This window comes from Protopterus annectens, chromosome 8.part0 (assembly GCF_019279795.1).
Source record: "Protopterus annectens isolate FY-2018-M chromosome 8.part0, PAN1.0, whole genome shotgun sequence".
Taxonomy (NCBI): domain Eukaryota; kingdom Metazoa; phylum Chordata; order Ceratodontiformes; family Protopteridae; genus Protopterus; species Protopterus annectens.
This window is the reverse complement of record NC_056741.1, coordinates 1,865,865,920-1,865,885,884: the sequence shown is the minus strand read 5'-3', so window position 1 is coordinate 1,865,885,884 and position 19,965 is coordinate 1,865,865,920. Positions and strand designations below refer to the sequence as shown.

Genomic DNA, 19,965 nt, shown 5'->3' with positions numbered 1-19,965 from the left:
ATCCTTTCAGTTGAAGGTAAACAGTACAATGTCACAGTGGTACTCAATAACAATATTTAACCACAGTCTGTTGAGTTCAATGAATTAATCTCTTGTTATCAGTCTACAAAATTTGAATGGTGGTTTGCTAGAAAACAACTGACATTGCTGTGCCATTGTTTTGCAGCCCAGTGTGTCCAAAGTCCCTCTCTTGTCATAAAGCTGGGAACTTTTAGTTTTGCACAGGTATAGTGCATTTTGATTTAACATCCAGCCCTTGGGATAAGTTCCTAGTTTTATGTCCTGATTTTTAAAGTTCCTAGATATTACTAGGTGGTGTCATGTATATTATTTTGGTTTTCTTGTACATGCAAGGTTAATTAATTAATACAATTTGATAAAATGTGTAGAATATAGTCAGAAACTGTTTCAATATGAACTATATACTTTATGGACTATACACTTTATATACTATAGTTTTACAAAATTGCCCAACTGGGTATTTTTTTTTCAGTTGCATGTTTATGGTACACAATGGACTAGGGCAGGAATAATTGACTCTGTGTGCCCAATAAGCAGAGTGCATTGCAATTCCCTGAAAATGTATAGCAGAAGTGTGTTTTACATTCAGACACACAAGTTCAAACTGTAATCACTCATAGACATATATCACAAATTCCTAACACAAGAAATCTGGATAAAGCCTTAAATAATGGGGGGGGGGGTTGGCAATGATAAGATTTAAAATATTGTTCTTATAAACTTAAAATGCTGTTAAAATAACAGGTTACTAGCACTCAATTTTATTTTTATAAAATAAAATTGCATTTTAGTTTTGTACATGTAGTTTCAAAGTGTGATACAAGCTCAGATAGTAATATAAATAAACACCATTATTCTGGTCAAATTTTGTGTTTAATATTTTGTCTGTTCTACAATTTGCATCTGAATGTTGGTATCCCATAATTCCATTAGGGTGGGTGGGGTTACATAATTATATATGCACATTTTATGTTAACCAACATGAAGATTATTGGCTAATAGTACTTACTTTTCATGGGCCTTTGTCCAGATTTTTCATGTTTCCAGGTTGAAAGGTATGCTTCAGACCAAGGTGACAGGCATATTGAGTACCCTCATGCCTAAATCAAAGACCATCACATTGCTTGGAAAGACAGCCATATGAGTTCTGTAAGTTTAAAGCTAGCAACACATGAAAGCTATTTTGAAACAAAAAGCAGTCCCAGCTAGATAGCCCTCACTGTAACAAGGAAAAGGTGATTTCACTCAGGAAACAGAACATACACAAAGGCTGGAGATGAAAATGTAATTAAGGTTGAGTAATGGTGCTAAAGACATTAATGTGAAAAGATTTGATGGTGGTAACAGAAGAACATGGAAACTTTTAGTAAGAATGGTCTCCTTGCATGACTGAGTAACAGATAGCTTAAAAACTTGGAGAAATAAGATCTTATATATATATATATATATATATATATATATAAAACGACAGATGGGTTTATTATTTAAACATGACATTCTCTTTATTTTGACACTATGCATGTCATGGGATGCATTTTACATAGACTAAACTGAAAGGGCACTTAAAAGTAGAAGTTATGAACACTGCAACGACATAAAAAACAAAGTTATTTTTGTGCTCTATAAAAACATTCAGTTGTCCTCATTTTAAGAAAGATGGCTTTTTTATTACAGTAAAAATTAATACTAGTGAGAGATCTGGTCCTAGGAAGGACAAACTGGTGTTTGCCAAAGTTGTTTGGCAAATTAAGTTAAATTCTTACAAAAATCCTGGACTGAATGAATATTTGTAATTACTTTTGATTCTAATAGTTTGCTTTTTCGGTCTTTTAATTGTATTTACATATACTTGTATATTTTTACTGATGTGTTTTGTATTTTTATTGGTTCTAGCAAGTCACATGTTTAACTTGAATGTTTTAAAATTGACGGCAGGGTTAAGAGTGTACTTATTTTGATAACATCCTGGGCACATTTAAGGACAAAAGCTCTAAAGTTGTGAAGTCTTACTGTTAAGTACAGTATTAAATGTCTTTGTTACAGAATGCAAGGTGTTTTTGTCAGGGGTGTCAGAACATACAAGATGTTGGGGTATAGGGCCAGAGAGGCTCTGACTGAGTGACCTGTAAAGGGCATTTTGAAACTATTTATTATGATACAAGAAGCAACTGGATGACATGAGCTGCATACAGTGAGAACTGGTGTTGAAGTAAGGATAATTCCATGAACATTTCATATAAAATGACAAAATGAAGTTGCTGCCTTTCTTAACCTCATTCCAGTTGGGACTGTATTTTCACCTAAATGCAGGGCCTTTGAGTATACTGCTTACACTAACAGCCTGTGCATCAGGAAGTTGGATGACTACAGGAAAGGGGCAAAGGGGAATTAACAGTCAACGTAAGTAAAATACCCTAATTCCTCTGTGGTGTTTGTGTTTTGCAATACTAACTAATTGCTGAATAGCAGGGATTCAGTGGTTTTCATTCTATTTCTGGCCGTAGTTCTGGCAGTCCACTGTGGACTTCATATTGTTAATTTGGAAATAACCAGGCTATATACCATGGTTATTCCAAATTCATAACAATGTACAGTAGGCTGAAAAAAGTCAGAAAGGGACTGTGATCATGGAGTCCTTTTTATTACTTTGTCTGGCATGTTCTAGCAAACGTGGGACAATGAACACTGGTTCTGAGTTTGAATAATAGAGCACACACACACACACACACACACACACACAGACTTTGCTACATGAATATATATTACAAGTTTTCAGTCCTAGCATTTTAACTGTAGGAAACAGTGAAATATTATGCAAACTTGCATGTAAGCATCTTCAGTTATAAAAACAAGACACGCTTTGCATAATCAAACAACAGCTGCAGAAATAATGCCTTTATTATGGTTCCATTTGCAAATACAGCTACAGAAGCAATGTTATTATCACATTTCCACTTTATGTCATTTTTGTGCATTATGTGCATTCCTTAATGAGAGTGAATATATGTAGTATGTGTGCTCTCTTGACCTTTGCGGATTGTAGTGAAAGACCCATTGCAACAATATAATTCTGCCAAGAGGGAAGTAGCACAACTCATTCAAATAGAGCTGTATATATTACCTATGATGCCCAGCAAGTAATTAATTAAATATATATGAACAACTATTACAGTTTTTATTTTACTAATAAGTTGAGTCTGCGACAGGCTAGACATATAGGAATAACAGTAAGCTAAATTAAAAAAAGAAAGAAAAAAATCACATGGATCTAATTAACTGGAAAATCCAAATAGATTTATGGTGGTTTATTCAAATCGATCACACTTCAAAAGATAAGTATAACCATATACAGTTTATTATTACTTACAAGTAAGTTAACATTTCCTGTGGCCCATTGAAATTTGATTATAACATAGCATACAAAAAGAGAATGAGAAAAAAATATGACAAGGAAAGTAACATGTATGAGACTATTGTCATAAAGAGATAAATTGGAAAGTTTAGGATTTTTTATCATACTTATAAAACACTGAGAAGACGTATGGCTCAGACAGGAAGCAAATGTTTAGAAAAACAGTAAGAGGCAGGTTATTTAAAAACAATCCACATACTGCCAGAAAGTTTCAAAATAATAAAAACGTTTATAGTCTTAAGGGCTGTTTATGGGATTACATGTTAGACAAGATAGTATACTACTGCTAAGACATTTTATTGTCCAATGCTGGTTCTGTGTACTAGAAGGATTTAATCCAAACTATGACCAAGAAAGCCTGGCTTTGATTATTGACACAGGCAGTGACGGGGCCAAACAGAAAAGGAGAAGAATGACAAGGCTCACCTATGTATCTTTCCTGGTGGGGGGGTGAGGGATGTTTGCTTCTTTGAGGTACGCATTTTATCAAGGATCCTTGGTGGAGACAGCAAACCTCATACCTCTCAACTATCCTTGATTTTCAGGGACGTCCCCGATTTTGACTCAAGTTTTAGCTCTATCCCTCTTAATCCTGCCTAAAACGGATGACTTTTGGAGGAAAGATGGTAAATTATACTTCGTAAATAGTGATAATGATTAAGGGTTTTAGACTCCTTTAACTTCAAAAGATGTAAATTAATTCACCTTCTCTTATTCCACCAATGTCTCAAGTTAATACTACTAATCTTTTGAAAGTGTCCCCGATTGTCCCTGATGTTCTCTGGATTTGTCCCTGAATTTGTTGACATTTGTCCTTGATTGGTTGAAAGCTATGGTAGACCTAATAAGTGGCATGTGCTTGTAAGTGTGCAATAAACAAGTAATCCCCCCCACACCTTTTCCACTGCATTTCACCACTTCAGCACTACTGGGCATGTGTAAGGGGAACTCCCTTGGATTTAAAGGCAAAACCCCTCCCCTGATGCGTGATTGGATGGCAATAATGTGAGTAACTGATGTCAGCAGAGTATTTGATATTGTGTAGGCATGGGGATTACGAAATAAAATGTACAATTAAATAAATAAATAAATAAAAATTAAAAAAAAAAAATGTATGTTTGCTGAATGGGAAGTACTCCTGAACTGGGACTAGCTTATCAAAGAAAAGGAATAAAGCTGTAACAATATCCTTTAGCTCCAGGATGGAATGAAACCAAACTAACATCATTGGGCCAAAATATGCATTTGCCGAACAAGACTACAGCATTCTGAGTTTGTCCCTTTTCCCGAAGTCTGTGGCCTTGATTTGTCCCTTTTCCTGAAGTCAGTGGCCTTGGAGTTTTCTTTTATTTTCAAGGATACACAGCCAATCTCAAAAAATGTAGCTGGTGCCTTGCTTTTATTTAACTTATTTTCTAGCAACTGGTTTTCAATAAACTGCTTTAGACCTGGTTGCACAATATAAAAGTCGGCCAACAGCCCTCTTCAAAACATTGCTAATGGCTAAGGCGGAAATATCCAAAAGATCAACAAGATGGTGGAAACACGCTATATGAACTAATTTATCTCATGACGGACAAAAGTAATTTATCTCATGACAGACAAATGCACATCTGGGGGCTGTTACCCTTATTTATAGTCAAGTATCAGAGAGTGCGTTCTAACTCCATTCTCTGTTATTTATCTCACTGTGATCATTCCTTGTATAAAAACAATAAACTGTCTAAAAGCCAAGTGAGTGTGCAAATTGCAAGAGTGTTTTGTTCTGTATCATGTTTTAAAAGTATTTAACATCCACGCTGAGGAGGAAATGACAGAAATGTCTGTATAAATCACTATCAGTAGTTCAAATACTAGTACAGTAGGAGAAACAGGAGTTTCAATACATACAGATATAGAATTTGAAGTCACGGCAGTACAGGGGTTAGCCTGATCTATTCTGAAGTTAAAAACTAGATGATGACATATTTATCAATGATAAATTTATCCAAGCTACACCTTTTACAACTACTTTTTACAGGGAAATAGTGATTTTGATTAGAAATCCCCCTAGCATAAGATATAAAACAACCTCTTTCTTCTGACATGTGACAGACTCAGACACTGCTTTAGAATTAAGGAGTATAAGGAGTAGAGACATGCACAGTGGAGTTTAAAGGAGCTCTATCCCCTACACACAAAAAAAGAAAAAGAAATTATGGGAGGGGTAATATAATTGATTCAGCTGGAAAGGATTTGCTTTCTTTTAATCTGTTTTGGATGGCCATTACATACAAATGTTAACCAGTCTGTCAATACTGAGTGCAGGTACATTCAGCAGAATATAATCCCCCTCCCCAATACACAGACTGATTGTTAGAAAAATGAGATGGAAGGTAAATTTTCATCAACTCTATCTGATTCATTCAACATCAGGAGGCTGGAGAAGGGAAGCAAGCATATGAGAATCCAATGGCAGAAAACCAAACAGAAGGGCCAAGAAACTAAGTGGACACAGGACCCTTACCAAAATGTGTCTTTATAAAATCAGTGCCAGAACTTGTGAATTAAAGTTTAGATCTAGTGGCCATGCCATCAAAGGTTCAAGGAATAAAACACATCTAGTGGTATCAATGAAATACGGAACATTGCAAACTCTATGTGGAGAGAACTTTAAAATGATACCTGGCAGTGCATACCTTACTTACCTGCCTTATCCCGTATACCTCTACAGAGCCATGTCAATTTCCTACTGCCTTCTTTCCCTTTGCTTTACTGCCATTTACACTGTCTTTACTTATCCCCTGACAAAGTTTTCCATCTAGCAAAATTTCAGTTCATACTCACTACCTTCAACATCTCAACAACTCATAATCAGTAAGAATACACATGTATCGCCATGCCACCATGCATCCATGCACTTTTTTTGGAAACTGCAGGTTTTGCATGTGTGTTCTCATTTCAACACTTACAAAACAAGCTAATTTTACTCAACTGAAGAGTATGCAGCTAAGAGTTATTTGCATTTTTGTAGCAAACCATAAGATTCTTAAACCCTTCATTGACTTCATGTTCCATAAATGCAGCAAACTATTATGATGTGTTCAATAAATGCAGCAAACTATTATGATGTGTTCAATGGTAATACATGAAAGCAAGAATGCATTTTGTTACCTGGTTGTTTCTGCAATGTCAGTAATCCATATGGTATAGTATCCATATCTGTAAAACAAACCAAAAGCATAAAATAAATCTTGTCCCTGCCGAGCCTTCAGCCAACTAGAGGCCTAATACTAAAATGCTTTGTTAGAACAATATAATTTTCATCTTTTCTGAATTAAACCACATGTGACAGTTTAAAGAAAGTCCACTCAAGTATTTTCTGGATGATTGTTTTGTTTGTATCCTTCAGTAATAATTTTATGCAATTTATTTTGTAATTTTATTCTCGTTTCATTGGCAAATGGGCAAATCATAAAGCAGAATTTCATTTAAGTACTTTAATTATATATATTTTGTACTTAATGGGCAAACTGACAACATCTGTTTCTATATCTAGACTTAAAAACATCACACATTATGTTACAGCATTTAGATAAAAAATGACCACAGCCCCACTTTACAAATCAAAACAAACCTATCTTGAAAGAAGGCACTGAATTATATTTGTAAGTGAACCTAGTTATGTCAAAAGAAACACATTCTTTAAAATCATGAAATGCTAAAAGTCTGCACAAAATCAAAAGTGCTTTATGGTTAATTAACAAAAATCTCATATTCAAGCTGTTTTTGAAGAAATGTTATTAAATAATGTCATTGGATTTGATAATGTGGCAAGATGTACTTTAGTGACTGTACAATGCCAATTTTAGTTGATTTATTGATGGAGTATAGGACACATTAGAGCACAGTGTTTCACATAATAATAATAATAATAATAATAATAATAATAATCATAATAAGTAGTAGTAGTAGTAGTAAATTCGTGGTGGTACAGAGGTAGCGTTGTTGCCTTACAGCAAGAGGTTCTCCTGTTTGATTCTCAGCAGGAGTGTGTTCTGTGTAGAGTCTGCATGTCCTCCCTGCGGTTGAGTGACCTCCGAAAGACATGTGTGAATGGGCGTGCCTTTGCTGAAGGTTGGGCATTGGGCTGGCAACTAGACACCATAAAAAAAAATCGAATGCCAATCATTAGCGGACCAGAGTTACGCTGGCAACCCCTAACTGGGAAAAGCCGAAAAGACAAAGTAGTATAAGTATATAAAAATACAATAGCAACCAAGTGTAAATGAAACTGACTAAGTAACATTTATATATCATACCAAGTTTACAAATTAGCCAGGCTAAAATTAAAGTTTAGCAACCATGTGGCACAGCGGATAGTCCCACCGCATCACCGCAAGAGGTTCTTGGTTTCATTTTTGGCTGGGGTGTCTTCTGCATAGAGTCTGCATGTCCTCCCTGTGTTCATGTGTGTTTCCTCCAGGTGCTCCTGTTTACTCCCACATTCTAAAAACATGCATGCACTTGGCTGATTGGACACTCTAAATTGACCATAACTGTGTGTGCGAGTGTGTGTGGTGTGGAAGAACTACAGTGGCAGAGCTAGCCACCCGGTGGTGTGAACCTTGGCTCTAGATGATTGTCACTGTTGAAATGACACCCTGACCCCATATGAAAAAATGTGAAAAGGGGATGTAGATGGATGGATGGATGGATGGACTGTATAACATCAAAATACAATAATCCTGAAGCAATGATTGCACTATTAGCAAGTATAAAAGTAGCACTTGAAATTAGTATATAATCATTAAAGTGTCTACAACAATCAGTCCAGCAACTGGCTGAAACAGAGATTTCATAAATAATAGTTTCATAAATAAATGCAGGATAAAATAAATACCACTAATTTTACCAATAAATGATTCAAATACAAAGCGAGGAGCAAAATTTAATTTTGGATTAAAGTTGTTTTATAGGCTATCTAATGAATTGTCTGGTTTGTGAAACTGAGTAACGAGAACAAAACTAATGTACATAACAGGGAACGTGTTTGTAAATGTTCCCAGGATAAACACATATAAATGTAGTGAAAAACAAACATTTAACATAGAATAAATATAGAAATGTCTCATTTTTGTGACAATGACTGGGACGTAAACATTTTATATTTTTTTGTATAAAACTAATAACTGCCAAAGCAGTCCATAAACTCAAAAAGAATGTAAAAGGAAATTCAGCTTGCACCAGTGCATTTACTCATTAAATATGAATTAACTTTACAGAGTACCTTGGAGATGTACAGATTTAAAAAAGCTGGTCATGCCTCCCTTATATGCATTAGTAATGTAATTTCTAATCTAATTAAGGTTACCTTATTTCTGACTTCAAAGCCAAAATAGCATTAAGCTATAGGCTACAACTTATTACTATAATGTAGCAACTGATGAGAATCTACAACTCATTAATCTGAATATCTAGATATAGTTAAGGCTAGAATTTTGAACAAATTCACAGATGTGGCTAATATGATAATATAAGCAACCCTGTGGCTCAACCTTAAGATTTTGTTCACTGATAAATGTCTATAAGTATTAAGTGGCCATCTACAAATATCGAGTGGACATCTCTAATAGGTGGGCTTTTCAATCATATAGACCATACTGGTGTTCTCATCATGTTCTCATCATGTCTTCTTTGTACATGTCACTCACTGCCCCTCCCACAATTGGCAAAATTCTCTTGTATTAGTATGTATGAACAAAAGTTCTTGCTTCATCGAATTCAGATCACCTATTTTATATGTCCATTATCTACTGTAATTATCATTTTAATAACCTCTCTACTATCACTAGTACCTTGAGGATAAAAAAAAAAAGATATCTTTACTTTTCCATCTTCCATCTCCTTTAATAAGTGAGAATGTCAGTTCCCCCCCCCCCCCCCCACCTTTGACATGCAAATTCTCTATCCAAAGCCCTGGTTTAATCACACAAAAATATATTTTAGTTTTATTTTCCTTTTTGATTTGAATGGCTATTTCACAGCATTAGTCTTCGAATTTCATATGATCGAGACCATATGACTGAAGTTTTAGAGCTTCAAAACTCTGAAATAAATCCAAAAGGAACACAAAACCATATTCCTCAATGTTTTTGCAGGGGGGCAAGTCCCCCCTGCACCCCCCCACACCCCGCTATTTTAAATATACCAACTCCGAGATCGCACTACAGACAGGAAACGAGAGACTTTCTCATTCCATGCTGTATAAAGATGTCTGTTCAGAATTTTGAATTTGTAAAACTTTGATCATATGATCTCAACTATATGAAACTCGAGGTTTTGGGAATTCAAAATTCTGAAGGGAACCCATGAATCTGTGTTTGCCAAGATGACTTCACCGAATACTTTAAAAAATGAAACCTTAATCACCGGAATTTTTCACTGGGAAACTAACCACTTGGCCACCAGGGTGAACTTTGCCCTTTTCCCCAGTGAAGTGCGATCTCGGAGTTGGTATATTTGGTAAAGGGGGTGTGGTGGGCACAGACCCCCCACATGAGGGGGTGTGGGGGCAAAGCCCCCCACTTGGGAGGGTTTAATCTGTGTCCAATGTATTATTTTGCCCTGGTGGCCAAGTGGTTCATTTCCTGGTGGAAAATTAAAGTGATTCATAGTTTAGCCTTTTAAAGTGTTTGGTGAAGTCATCTCAGCAAATACACATTCAGGTAAGTGTAAATTCGATAAACCAAAGTAGACTATATACATTTTATATATATATATATATATATATATATATATATATATATATATATATATATATATATACATTATGTAATTTGATGAGTCAAGTGACATGATGTATTTTCCTTCCTTATGTCTTCGGGTCCTTTTTTTTTTTTAAATAAAAAGCTTTGCAAGTTATTTAGTAAACCATGTCCAAAACATTTTAGCTTTTTCTAGTGTGATGTTAGTTTCAGGTAATGTGCAGTACATCCATAGACTTCACTGGAGCACCTTAGCGCATGTGCAGAAGTGTGGCCATTAAGTCTATGGATACAAATGAGCTGACATCACTGAGCAAAAATACGCAACTCAAGTTCAGTGATAACACTGCATGGAAACCATGTACTTTAAAAGTATGTTTTTTATGTGAAGAAGCTGAAAATATGCTTTCGTGGTGGAAACTACTGTTTGGCAGGTTATGCGTCCCACTTTGTGTTGCAAAGGTAAGTGTACAATCATCAGCAAATCACAAAGAATTTTTTAGTTCAACTGCATTTCTATGTATTTGTTAGATAATATCATTATATACTCAGGGGTGTCTTTTTTTGTAAGTCACTAGAGCAGGTTTACAACAAAATATAACTAAATCTGTTATTGATATGATTAACTATTTGTCACCTGTCAGGTTACCTCTTTTCCTTTGAACACATATGACTTCCTATTAAAAACAGTGAATGTAAACAACTATATCCTTTCCACCTCTGTCAGTTTCCCTTTGAAATAAAACTTGAATTAAAATGTGCAAAAGCCATTTATCATTGATGTGGGCTCTGAAGATCAGGATTACTACAGATCCAAGATGGATAAAAATCAAGCTTCCTGAAAAGAACAAAATATTGTCTGAATCCATATTATAACTAATCCTTTAAACAAGCTGAAGCATAGTTCTTACCATAATGACATGCTAATATAATTAATTCCCAAAGATTTTGCAGTAATATGATACATTACATTCAACATCAGCACCTCCCAATATATAAACTGAAAGACTAAGAGTATTTTGGCTAAGAAACTCACACTACAATTTTAAAATACTGTTCTTTCATTTAGGCCTCAAACCAACCCCATTCGTTGTACCACTCTCAGTCAGTCTTAATCTGTGAGCAAAACTGATTGTCACAGAGTCATCACTAAGTTGTTCCAGCATGTAATCACTTTCACCATTCCCTCTATAAACAATTCTTGTGTCAGTATTTAGAGAATATGTTTCAGCACTATATTTCTGCAGAAGATGTTGTCATACCATTATGAGTAAGGTGGTTGTCAAAGCAAGTGTGTGTGTTTATCTGAGTGTAAATGCAAATGTATAATTTCTGTGTGTAAGCCTTTTGTTTACATGTGTATATATGAATGTTTTCATATATTTGTACATGCACACGCATGCTTTTTATATTATGCAGTGTTTCCTCAGTTTTGACTATTACATATTTTAAATGACTTTATCACACCTCTAAATGTCTTATCACAAGAAATCTGGACAAAGCCAAAAATAATTGGCGGACAAAGGCCCAAAAATATAGACAGATTTTAATTATTGTTTTTATAAATCTAGAAAGTTGTAGAATAACAGTGCTGCATTAGGATGCATTTTCTGAAGGATACGAAGTCTAAGACTCAGATGTCTGTCATTATTTACTGACGTCAATCTTCAATGATTTGCAAGAACACTACAAATTTTATGACATTTAACATTATGAGTGAATTTATTGTCAGCAGTTTTTCTTTGTCTTACTCTCATTATTCTCTCATTTTCTTAGTTTAAATATACATTACTTTTATCATTTTTATTTTATTTCTCTCCCATTTTTATTCATTTTTCAATAAATCCAGAATCCTTATGAAAAGCCTGGTTAGGGAATGTCCACCTTCTGCCAGTCCAGGGTCATACTCACAGGGTTGGAGCAGTGACACCAGTCCTGTCCTGTAGACATCCTGGCATGTGACAGCCTGGCAAGCCTTAATGAACATGGGGAGCAGGACTTGGTTGAGGACATGGTGGAACCATTAGTGGATGCCTTCAACCAGTCCAAGATTCTCTTCAGTGGGTAGAAGGCACACTACCTATGCTGTTGCTATCCACCATACCACCACAGGTCCATGCCCCCTCAACATTGGGGTCCTCTAGTGCAACAACATCAGGCAGTAGAAACATTTAAAGTCCTGAGCACTGGAGGTTCGAGATGGGTTGGAGTCTTCTTCACCCCCCTTTCTTTATCCTCTTTCTTATATCCTGTTACTCACCTTGTTATACAAAAAAAAATGTTAAAAAATATGGGGTCTATCATAGGTTCATAGGTTCATAGATAGGTACTAGGCTATTGGCCAAAGGGCCTATGTAAGCCTAGCTAGCAAGGTACCATAGCTTACGCCACCCAATAAAGTTATTTTCCTGTGCCACTGTCCAGCAGAGGCACAAAAGTGATCCCTGGGGTGTATTTCCTATTTCCCATCCACTCATCAAGATTTTTCTTGAAGAGTGCTAATGAAGAACTTTGCTTGACATAGATGGGTAGCTTGTTCCAGAGTATAGGAAGTCTCTGGGACAGGAATCTATCTCCTGCCAAAAACATGGTACCCATCCTCTCCTACCTCTTTCAGCACAACCCTCTTGATGTTTTCCTTCTGTGCTCCTGTCTTTGTTATTTCTTCCCTTTTTCAGTCTTTTCTGTCTTCCCCTGTCGGTTCTTTAAAGTAATCATCAGGGTCTCCACATAAGGATAGACCTACATAAAACACATTAAATCCCTTTATTTTTAAAATATTAATAATAAAAGCGGTATTGTCTGCCACTTTAGTCTTTCAAGCATGACTGTGCATAACTGAGTTCATCCTCAATATCAGAGTATCTATAAAGTTATTCAAAGCCTAAAGTATTTATGTAGTCCTTCACACGTAACTGAGGATTAACTTCAGCTGTTTTATGATGGACATGATTCTTAAAATGCCTTTGCATTTACTTATCATAAATAACCTGCAATTAGTGTATTTGCCCATAGGCATAGTGGTATTCTTTGTTGATATCCACTACATAGGTGAGAACCATGGCAGTATGAATACTACCCAATATCAACAAAATTAGAATAAATAATAGCAACAGTGCCAAAAATCTAAAAAGCAGCATTGAAAGCAACAAGGAAAAGACCAGCAACACAAATGGTACAAACACAACTCTAGACAGCTGACTCTACCAGCATGTCTCCTAAATTCCATACATTCATTGGAAGAATCATCCAATTTTTAACACTCGACAGCTAAATGGAAATCGTGCCATATAATCAGGACCTGTGGATGGACGAGAAAATGGTTTCTTTTTAAGATTTCTCTTTGCTCCAAAAAATGAAGATTAATGGTGATCAGTTTAAGATCCTACAAAATTGAATAAGTATATAAAATTGTTGATGCTACAGACTTCTCTTGATGCAGGATGTTTTCATGGTAAATTCAGACATACAGAATGTTAATGTACATATCTCAACCCACTTGGCATACAGAAAGCTTTTCAGGTTCTGGGTGGCAGACTTGGGCTATTTATTCAACTCCTTAACATTTGCCCTTTTACCTGCATCCAGAATATTTAACAAATAATTGGTTCTAGTATTTACTTATTTGAAACAAGTGGCAATCCATGAATATGTTTGTTTATCTTCATAACAAAATGAGTAAAGCAACCGATTTCCATAGCTTGTAACTTGCAGTTTCACAAACTCTGCAGTGTTTTATGAACCATGGTATTTTTCAGAAAGTAGACATCCTTTCCTCTCAGATCAAAAGATTTTTAAGGGCTGTTCTGGACACAAAGTCATCTATGACACCTTGTAGATAATCAATTTTTTCAACCTGAGTACCTTCTTCATTGATTAAAAATAAAAAATAATTTTTTCACACCTAGAGATTTCTAAATGCTATTCTGGATACTAAACCATGCAAGAGATCCACATAGGATAGAGCACGATGTTTTTTTGACCACACATCTCAGATCTCAAAAAAAAAAAAATGAATACAGCGATATTTCTCGACTCTGTGCTGCTCGTCTTCTTTTGATCTCATGACTTGCAATGTCAGATTATACATGTGGAAGGTAAAATGGTATCCAGGAATCTCTGGAATCAGAGTACCCAGCCTTTGGACTATGTTTTTGTCACATATACCGTTTTGGAAGGAGTTACTTTGGTAGCACAGATAGATTACTGTTAGCTAGGGGATACCTTTTCCACCTCCAATTCCAGAACAGAGATCATCAGAGAGTGATATAATTATGATTATGTTTGGAAGCAGGCTGTTCTTTGAGGCCTTAAAGTGCAAGATCAGTGGGCCCCATTCCAGAATGAACAACACATCAGCCTCTGATGTGGGTGCCTTTTGGAAGATGAAGGACTCTTACTGTTTTCCTCAGAATACCACAACTGAAAGAACAAATATGGGTGAATATACACAATGTCCAACACTGTTGGTATCTCAGAGCATTCCACCTACTCTGAAGTACAGTGATCTCAGAATTAGTATATATAAATAAAGCATGAAGTACATCCCCCCTCCCCCATATTGGGGGTTCAGGAAAGTAAACCCTGCCTGCAAAAATGCTTTAAATGTTTAACTTCAGGTTTTATTCTTTTGAAATTTTGCTTAGTTCCAGATACTCTTAATATTTTCTTAATTCCAGACACCTCAGTCAAAAGGATTTCTGAACAGCGAACTTCAGTATGATAACGTTTTCTGCAAAGTCTGGCTGCCTTTAAGGACAAATGTATCTCTCTATCTCTCTCATTCTAAAGTGGTTACTGAAATTTCTCTTCCATCTGTCTTTTTTCCTATTCAGAAAAACAAAACAAGAGTGAAAAAAGTTGTCATATTACAGAGAAGTACAGATAAGTCGGGCAATGTGTTTGTGGGATACAGCTACTTGTGATGAAGTCATTTACGAGCAGTAAAACAGGTCTGACAGTTAGTAAACTATGAGCAGTAAAACAAGTCAGACAGTAAACAAACCCATTTCAAGTGGCTGGCAAACTAAAAGACTTAGTCCCTATAACATCAGCTGCCTGCGTAGCCTTCTTTAAAAATACATCTGCCCAAAGTATTCATGAGGCTCATAATTAATTATGCATTCACACATTTTTCTAAAGATAACCGCCCGAATACCCTTCCCAATGGCAGATCAAGATTTGCTTCAGCTGTCTTGTAGGACATTTCTATACTATATATCCATTTATTGTGCCGACTGTAAGAAACTTGATACTTTCTTATTCATATTACAAACTCCTGCAGCCATGATCCTTATGAATAGCATACTTAACTTTTAGAGGTGCATGAATATTCAGTCCAAAACAGTAAAGATTGTAATAAATAACAGGGTCACCGTCACTGCTGCAGTCAAGCTTCTTCACTCCACTCCTGGTATTATACATATGTTGAGTCTGGTTGCCATAATCATGGGGTTACTAGAAAAATTAAGGGTCCATTGGCCATAACCATAGGGTTACTAGGAAAATTAAGGGTCTGGTGCCCATAATCCTAGGGTAACTAGGAAAGATGAGGTTCCGGTGGCCATAGTCATAAAGTTAGTAGAAAATTAAGGGTCTGATGCCCATAATTGTAGGGTCACTGGAAAAGTTAAGGGTCTGGTGGTCATAATCATAGGGCTACTAGAAAAATTAAGGGTCCGGTGCCCATAGTCATAGGGTTACTAGGAAAGTTAAGGGTCTGGTGGCCATAATCATGGGGTTACTAGAAATGTTAAAGGTCAGGTGGCCATAACCATAGGGTTACTAGGAAAGTTAAGGGTCAGGCAGCCATGATCATAGGGTTACTAGTAAAGTTACAGATCCCCTGCACTTGACAGTCATGCGACATCTGGTGATACTTCAGATCTGCTACATGCTCGTTTAGGCCATTTTTAAATGAGTTTAGGTTTTCATCATCCTAATCTCCATGGAATATTATTCCAGTAGCCACTAAAATGGCAATGGACCAGTTTAATACTCTTATTTCTTTACATGCTAGCTTACAAAACCTCTTTGAATGGCATGTCAGTGCTATGTTATCTGAGACAACTTTTAGTTGCAAACTACCTAATAATTTATTATCCTAAACTATTTGTAAGCCAATGTTAACCTCTGTTGTCCTTCTATATTTAATGAAGTTCTGTCCTAAGGCTAGTAAATGTTCATTGTATGTTGGAACCTTAGTGAAAAAAATCTTTTAAGACCTGCTTCAACAAGGAAGCACACATCTGTTTTTAACTAATAATTGTTTAATTATGTCAATAGTTAATTGACGGTCCTTTTAAGTATTGGTATGTAAGGGGTAATGCACATTGAATGTTTTATTTCTGATGAAGTCCATGGTGTGGACAAAAACACTAATTTTAATTATTAAATTGTTAAAGGGTTTATAACATTTTTGCAGATGGTGAATAAAATGAACTGAACTTTCAACAAACTTCTCTCTTGACTATTCCAGCAGACATTTTTGGTAAAGTCTGAGGATCTGCTTGAGAATATTAATGTGCATATTTTAGTAGGTAATCAGATTAATAAGCCATGCTCAGTTATTGTGCTAAGTAATAGAACAGGCTTATAATGATTTTTGATCTCATTTTATTGCATTGCAGGATGCATGCTCACAGCCTTAAGGTATTTTTGCATATGCTATCTATTGCTCGCCTTTGTTTACAATTGAAGATAAACAGGTGGGCTAGTTCATTTATATACTTTATTACACAGAAACACATCAGGATGGAGAGCAGCAGTACAAAATTTAAACAAACCGACTGACAGACTATACAGATATGCATGCTTACATCTCAACAGCTTACTACCAAATGGCAGTCAGGCTCGCATATGCTCAGTATTTATACACATGTGCAAGCCCATAGAAAGCTTCTTTAAGGTATACACATATATTGATCTACATCCTTCCTCTTTAATGAATTGCTCTCAAGAAAATGACATCTGAAAAAAGACATGTGATTATACAGACACTGAGAAATAAACACAATGCTCATGACGTTTGTCCAAGTTGCCATGTATCTGCAACATGGTCTGGAAATGCGACCTGATCTAGTAATATAGCTATCAGAACTGAGTTTAGCAACAGGGACAGTCACTGGTGAAAAATCTGTTTCGGGAATCTTCTCAGGGACAGGGATATTTCCTGGAATGTCCTCTGGAACTGGAACGCTGGATAACTCACTCTGAGATTTAGAATCTCTCTCACAGGTATGATACTACAATACAGGCTCAGACACCGGGACCAAATGTTTACAATTCCACATAAATTCTACTCCTTGTGATTCTACAATGTACAATCTCAGCTCTGGACGTACACTTTTCATGACACCAATCCAACCAAAACCTTTTGACACCTGCATATACACTATCTCCCCTTCTAGTAATGGACTGAGTGGTTTGCTGGTCTTATCATAATAGGACTTCTTGGATACGTGGTTCTTCAACAGATTGGCTTTCACTGATCTGTTGTTCTTGACACATGGAACTAGCAGATGACTGCTAATTGGTAGCGTGGTTCCAGTTTGTCTCGACAGAAGTGTCTGTATAGCTGAACCAAGATGTTTATCATAAGGAATATTTCTGAGATTCAAGAGATTTAAGAAAGTATCACTATTGCCTCATTTCAATTTGTCTAGTAATTGTTTAGCACTTTGCACTGCACGTTCTGCCACACCATTTGAATGTGGATACTCAGGGCTACTTGTAACATGAGAAAAGTCAAAATGACACTTCAACTTAGCAATGACAATACTGTACACTAGATTAGGAAGTAGGTCAATCTCAAAACAATTTGAATAAAAGCCTATTAACACCAAGTAATGTTGACCATTCCACTCAGAAAGACTGTAGCTACTGTCGACCAAGGTAGTTCAGGAATCTGGTTTAGCTGAAGTGGTTCTTTCTGTTTGTGTGCCTTAGTACTATTACATATAGAATGAGATGAAAGTATTCTCTCAATATCCTTTGACATAGAAGGCCAAAATACTAGTTCTCTAACCCTTCTTTTGGTAGAATCAATTCCTGGGTGTTCATGATGCAAAATAGTAATATACTCTTGTTCTAAGGATTTTGGAACAATCACTTTTGGACCTTTCATGATGATACCGTTGTCAAACAAAATCTCATCTCTGTAAGGAAAATAAGGTTGCAGATCATGAGATAAAAAAGATTGCTTTGATGGCCATCCTCAACAGACAAAGTGGTTGAGCTTCTGAAGAACTGGATCTGAGGTGGATGACTTTTAAGCTCATCAAAAGGTGAGGAAGAAAAATTTCTCATTTCCACGGCTTGAAAATCAAGTTTCTTATTTTCATGTAGTTCAGTGGTATTTTGGGGTGATCTGGATAATGTATCAGCAAGATAAAGAAATTTGCCTTCTGTGTAGAAATGATTGAAATTATACTTTTGTAATTTCAACATCATGCATTGCAATTTGGCAGGAGCTGCATGCACAGGCTTTCTCAAAATAGTAACTAAAGGTCGGTGATCTGTTTCAATTTGGATAGGACTACCATAAATATAATTATGGAACCTCAAACATGCAAACACAACTGTCAAGAGCTCTTTCTCTATCTGCACATACTGCATTTCTGTTTGGGTTAGAGTTCTGGATGCACAGGCTACTGGTCTACCCTCTTGAAGAATAACTACACCAAGACCAAATTTCAAAGCATCACAAGAAAGAGTAACTGGTTTGTGAACATCATAGTATCTGAGAGTTGGTAGACTGGCAATTCTCTGTTCCAGGACATCAAATGCTCTCTGGTGTTGCTCTTACTGTGAGCAAGATACATCTTTATGTGTCAACTCTCTGAGCAGTGCAGAAAGTTGGCTCAAGTCTAGAATGAACATGCTTAGGTAGTTAACCATGCCAAGAAAACGTTGTAGGTCTTGAACATTGTGTGGAGCTGGCATCTCAAGAATTGCTGTTTGCTTTGAAGGATCTGGTTATAACCCTGAACTGGTAAATAAATGACCATCATAAGTAACTTCTGGTAGGCTGAACTTGCACTTCTGAGGATTCAGCTTAAGATTCACTTCACGTCCTCTTTCCAGAACTTTCTTGAGGTTTTTGTCATATTTGACTTCACCATTACCTCCTACTAGAATATCATCTACTCTAACAGCACATGGATAACCAGAAAAAAATTGCTCCATGGCATGTTGGAAGACTTCACTGGCAGAATTTATCCCAAATGGCATTCTCAAAAATCTGTACCTGCCAAAAGGATGGTTAGCAGTAAAGATTTTCAGTCAAGCCAAATTAGCCAAAATGAACTCTTTGCATCCAAGACAGAAAAAGCAGTGGCATTTGGGTTAAGAGCAGTGACTTCTTTGACTGTATACATTGGTTAATGAGGTCTTTTCAGTGCTTTGTTCAAATCTCATGGATCAATACATATTCTGATGTCATCTGAGCTTTTCTTCTGAGCTACCACCATGGAAGATAACCATTCAGACGGTTTTTCAACTGGACAAATCATACTTTGCTGCACCATTTTATCTTGTTCAGCCTTGACTCTTTTCTGCATAGCTACTGGAACTTTCTGGGCTGGTCTGACAACTGGGCTAACTTCAGGGTCTAAGTTTATGGAGTACACAACTGGGAGTTTACAAACTAGGCAGAAAAAATAGACTGGGTGAAATTAGAATAGTGGTCTTTTAAGCTTACATGGTAGACTTCCTTATTAAATGAAAGTAGTCCAATTTTCAAACTGTCTGTGAGACCTAATAATGACTGTACAGGCCATTTGAACA

At 36.1% G+C, this 19,965-nt stretch overlaps 1 protein-coding gene across 1 annotated transcript in view; it reads right to left on the bottom strand.

Annotated features, from left to right (window-relative positions):
• Positions 1-19,965, bottom strand: part of LOC122809688 (von Willebrand factor A domain-containing protein 5A-like) — a gene marked incomplete in the record, with an annotated part of 1,061,360 nt that overhangs the window by 1,027,606 nt on the left and 13,789 nt on the right. The window contains 1 exon segment of the mRNA XM_044081364.1: positions 6,587-6,634. Within this exon segment, the coding sequence (XP_043937299.1) occupies positions 6,587-6,634 (48 nt within the window).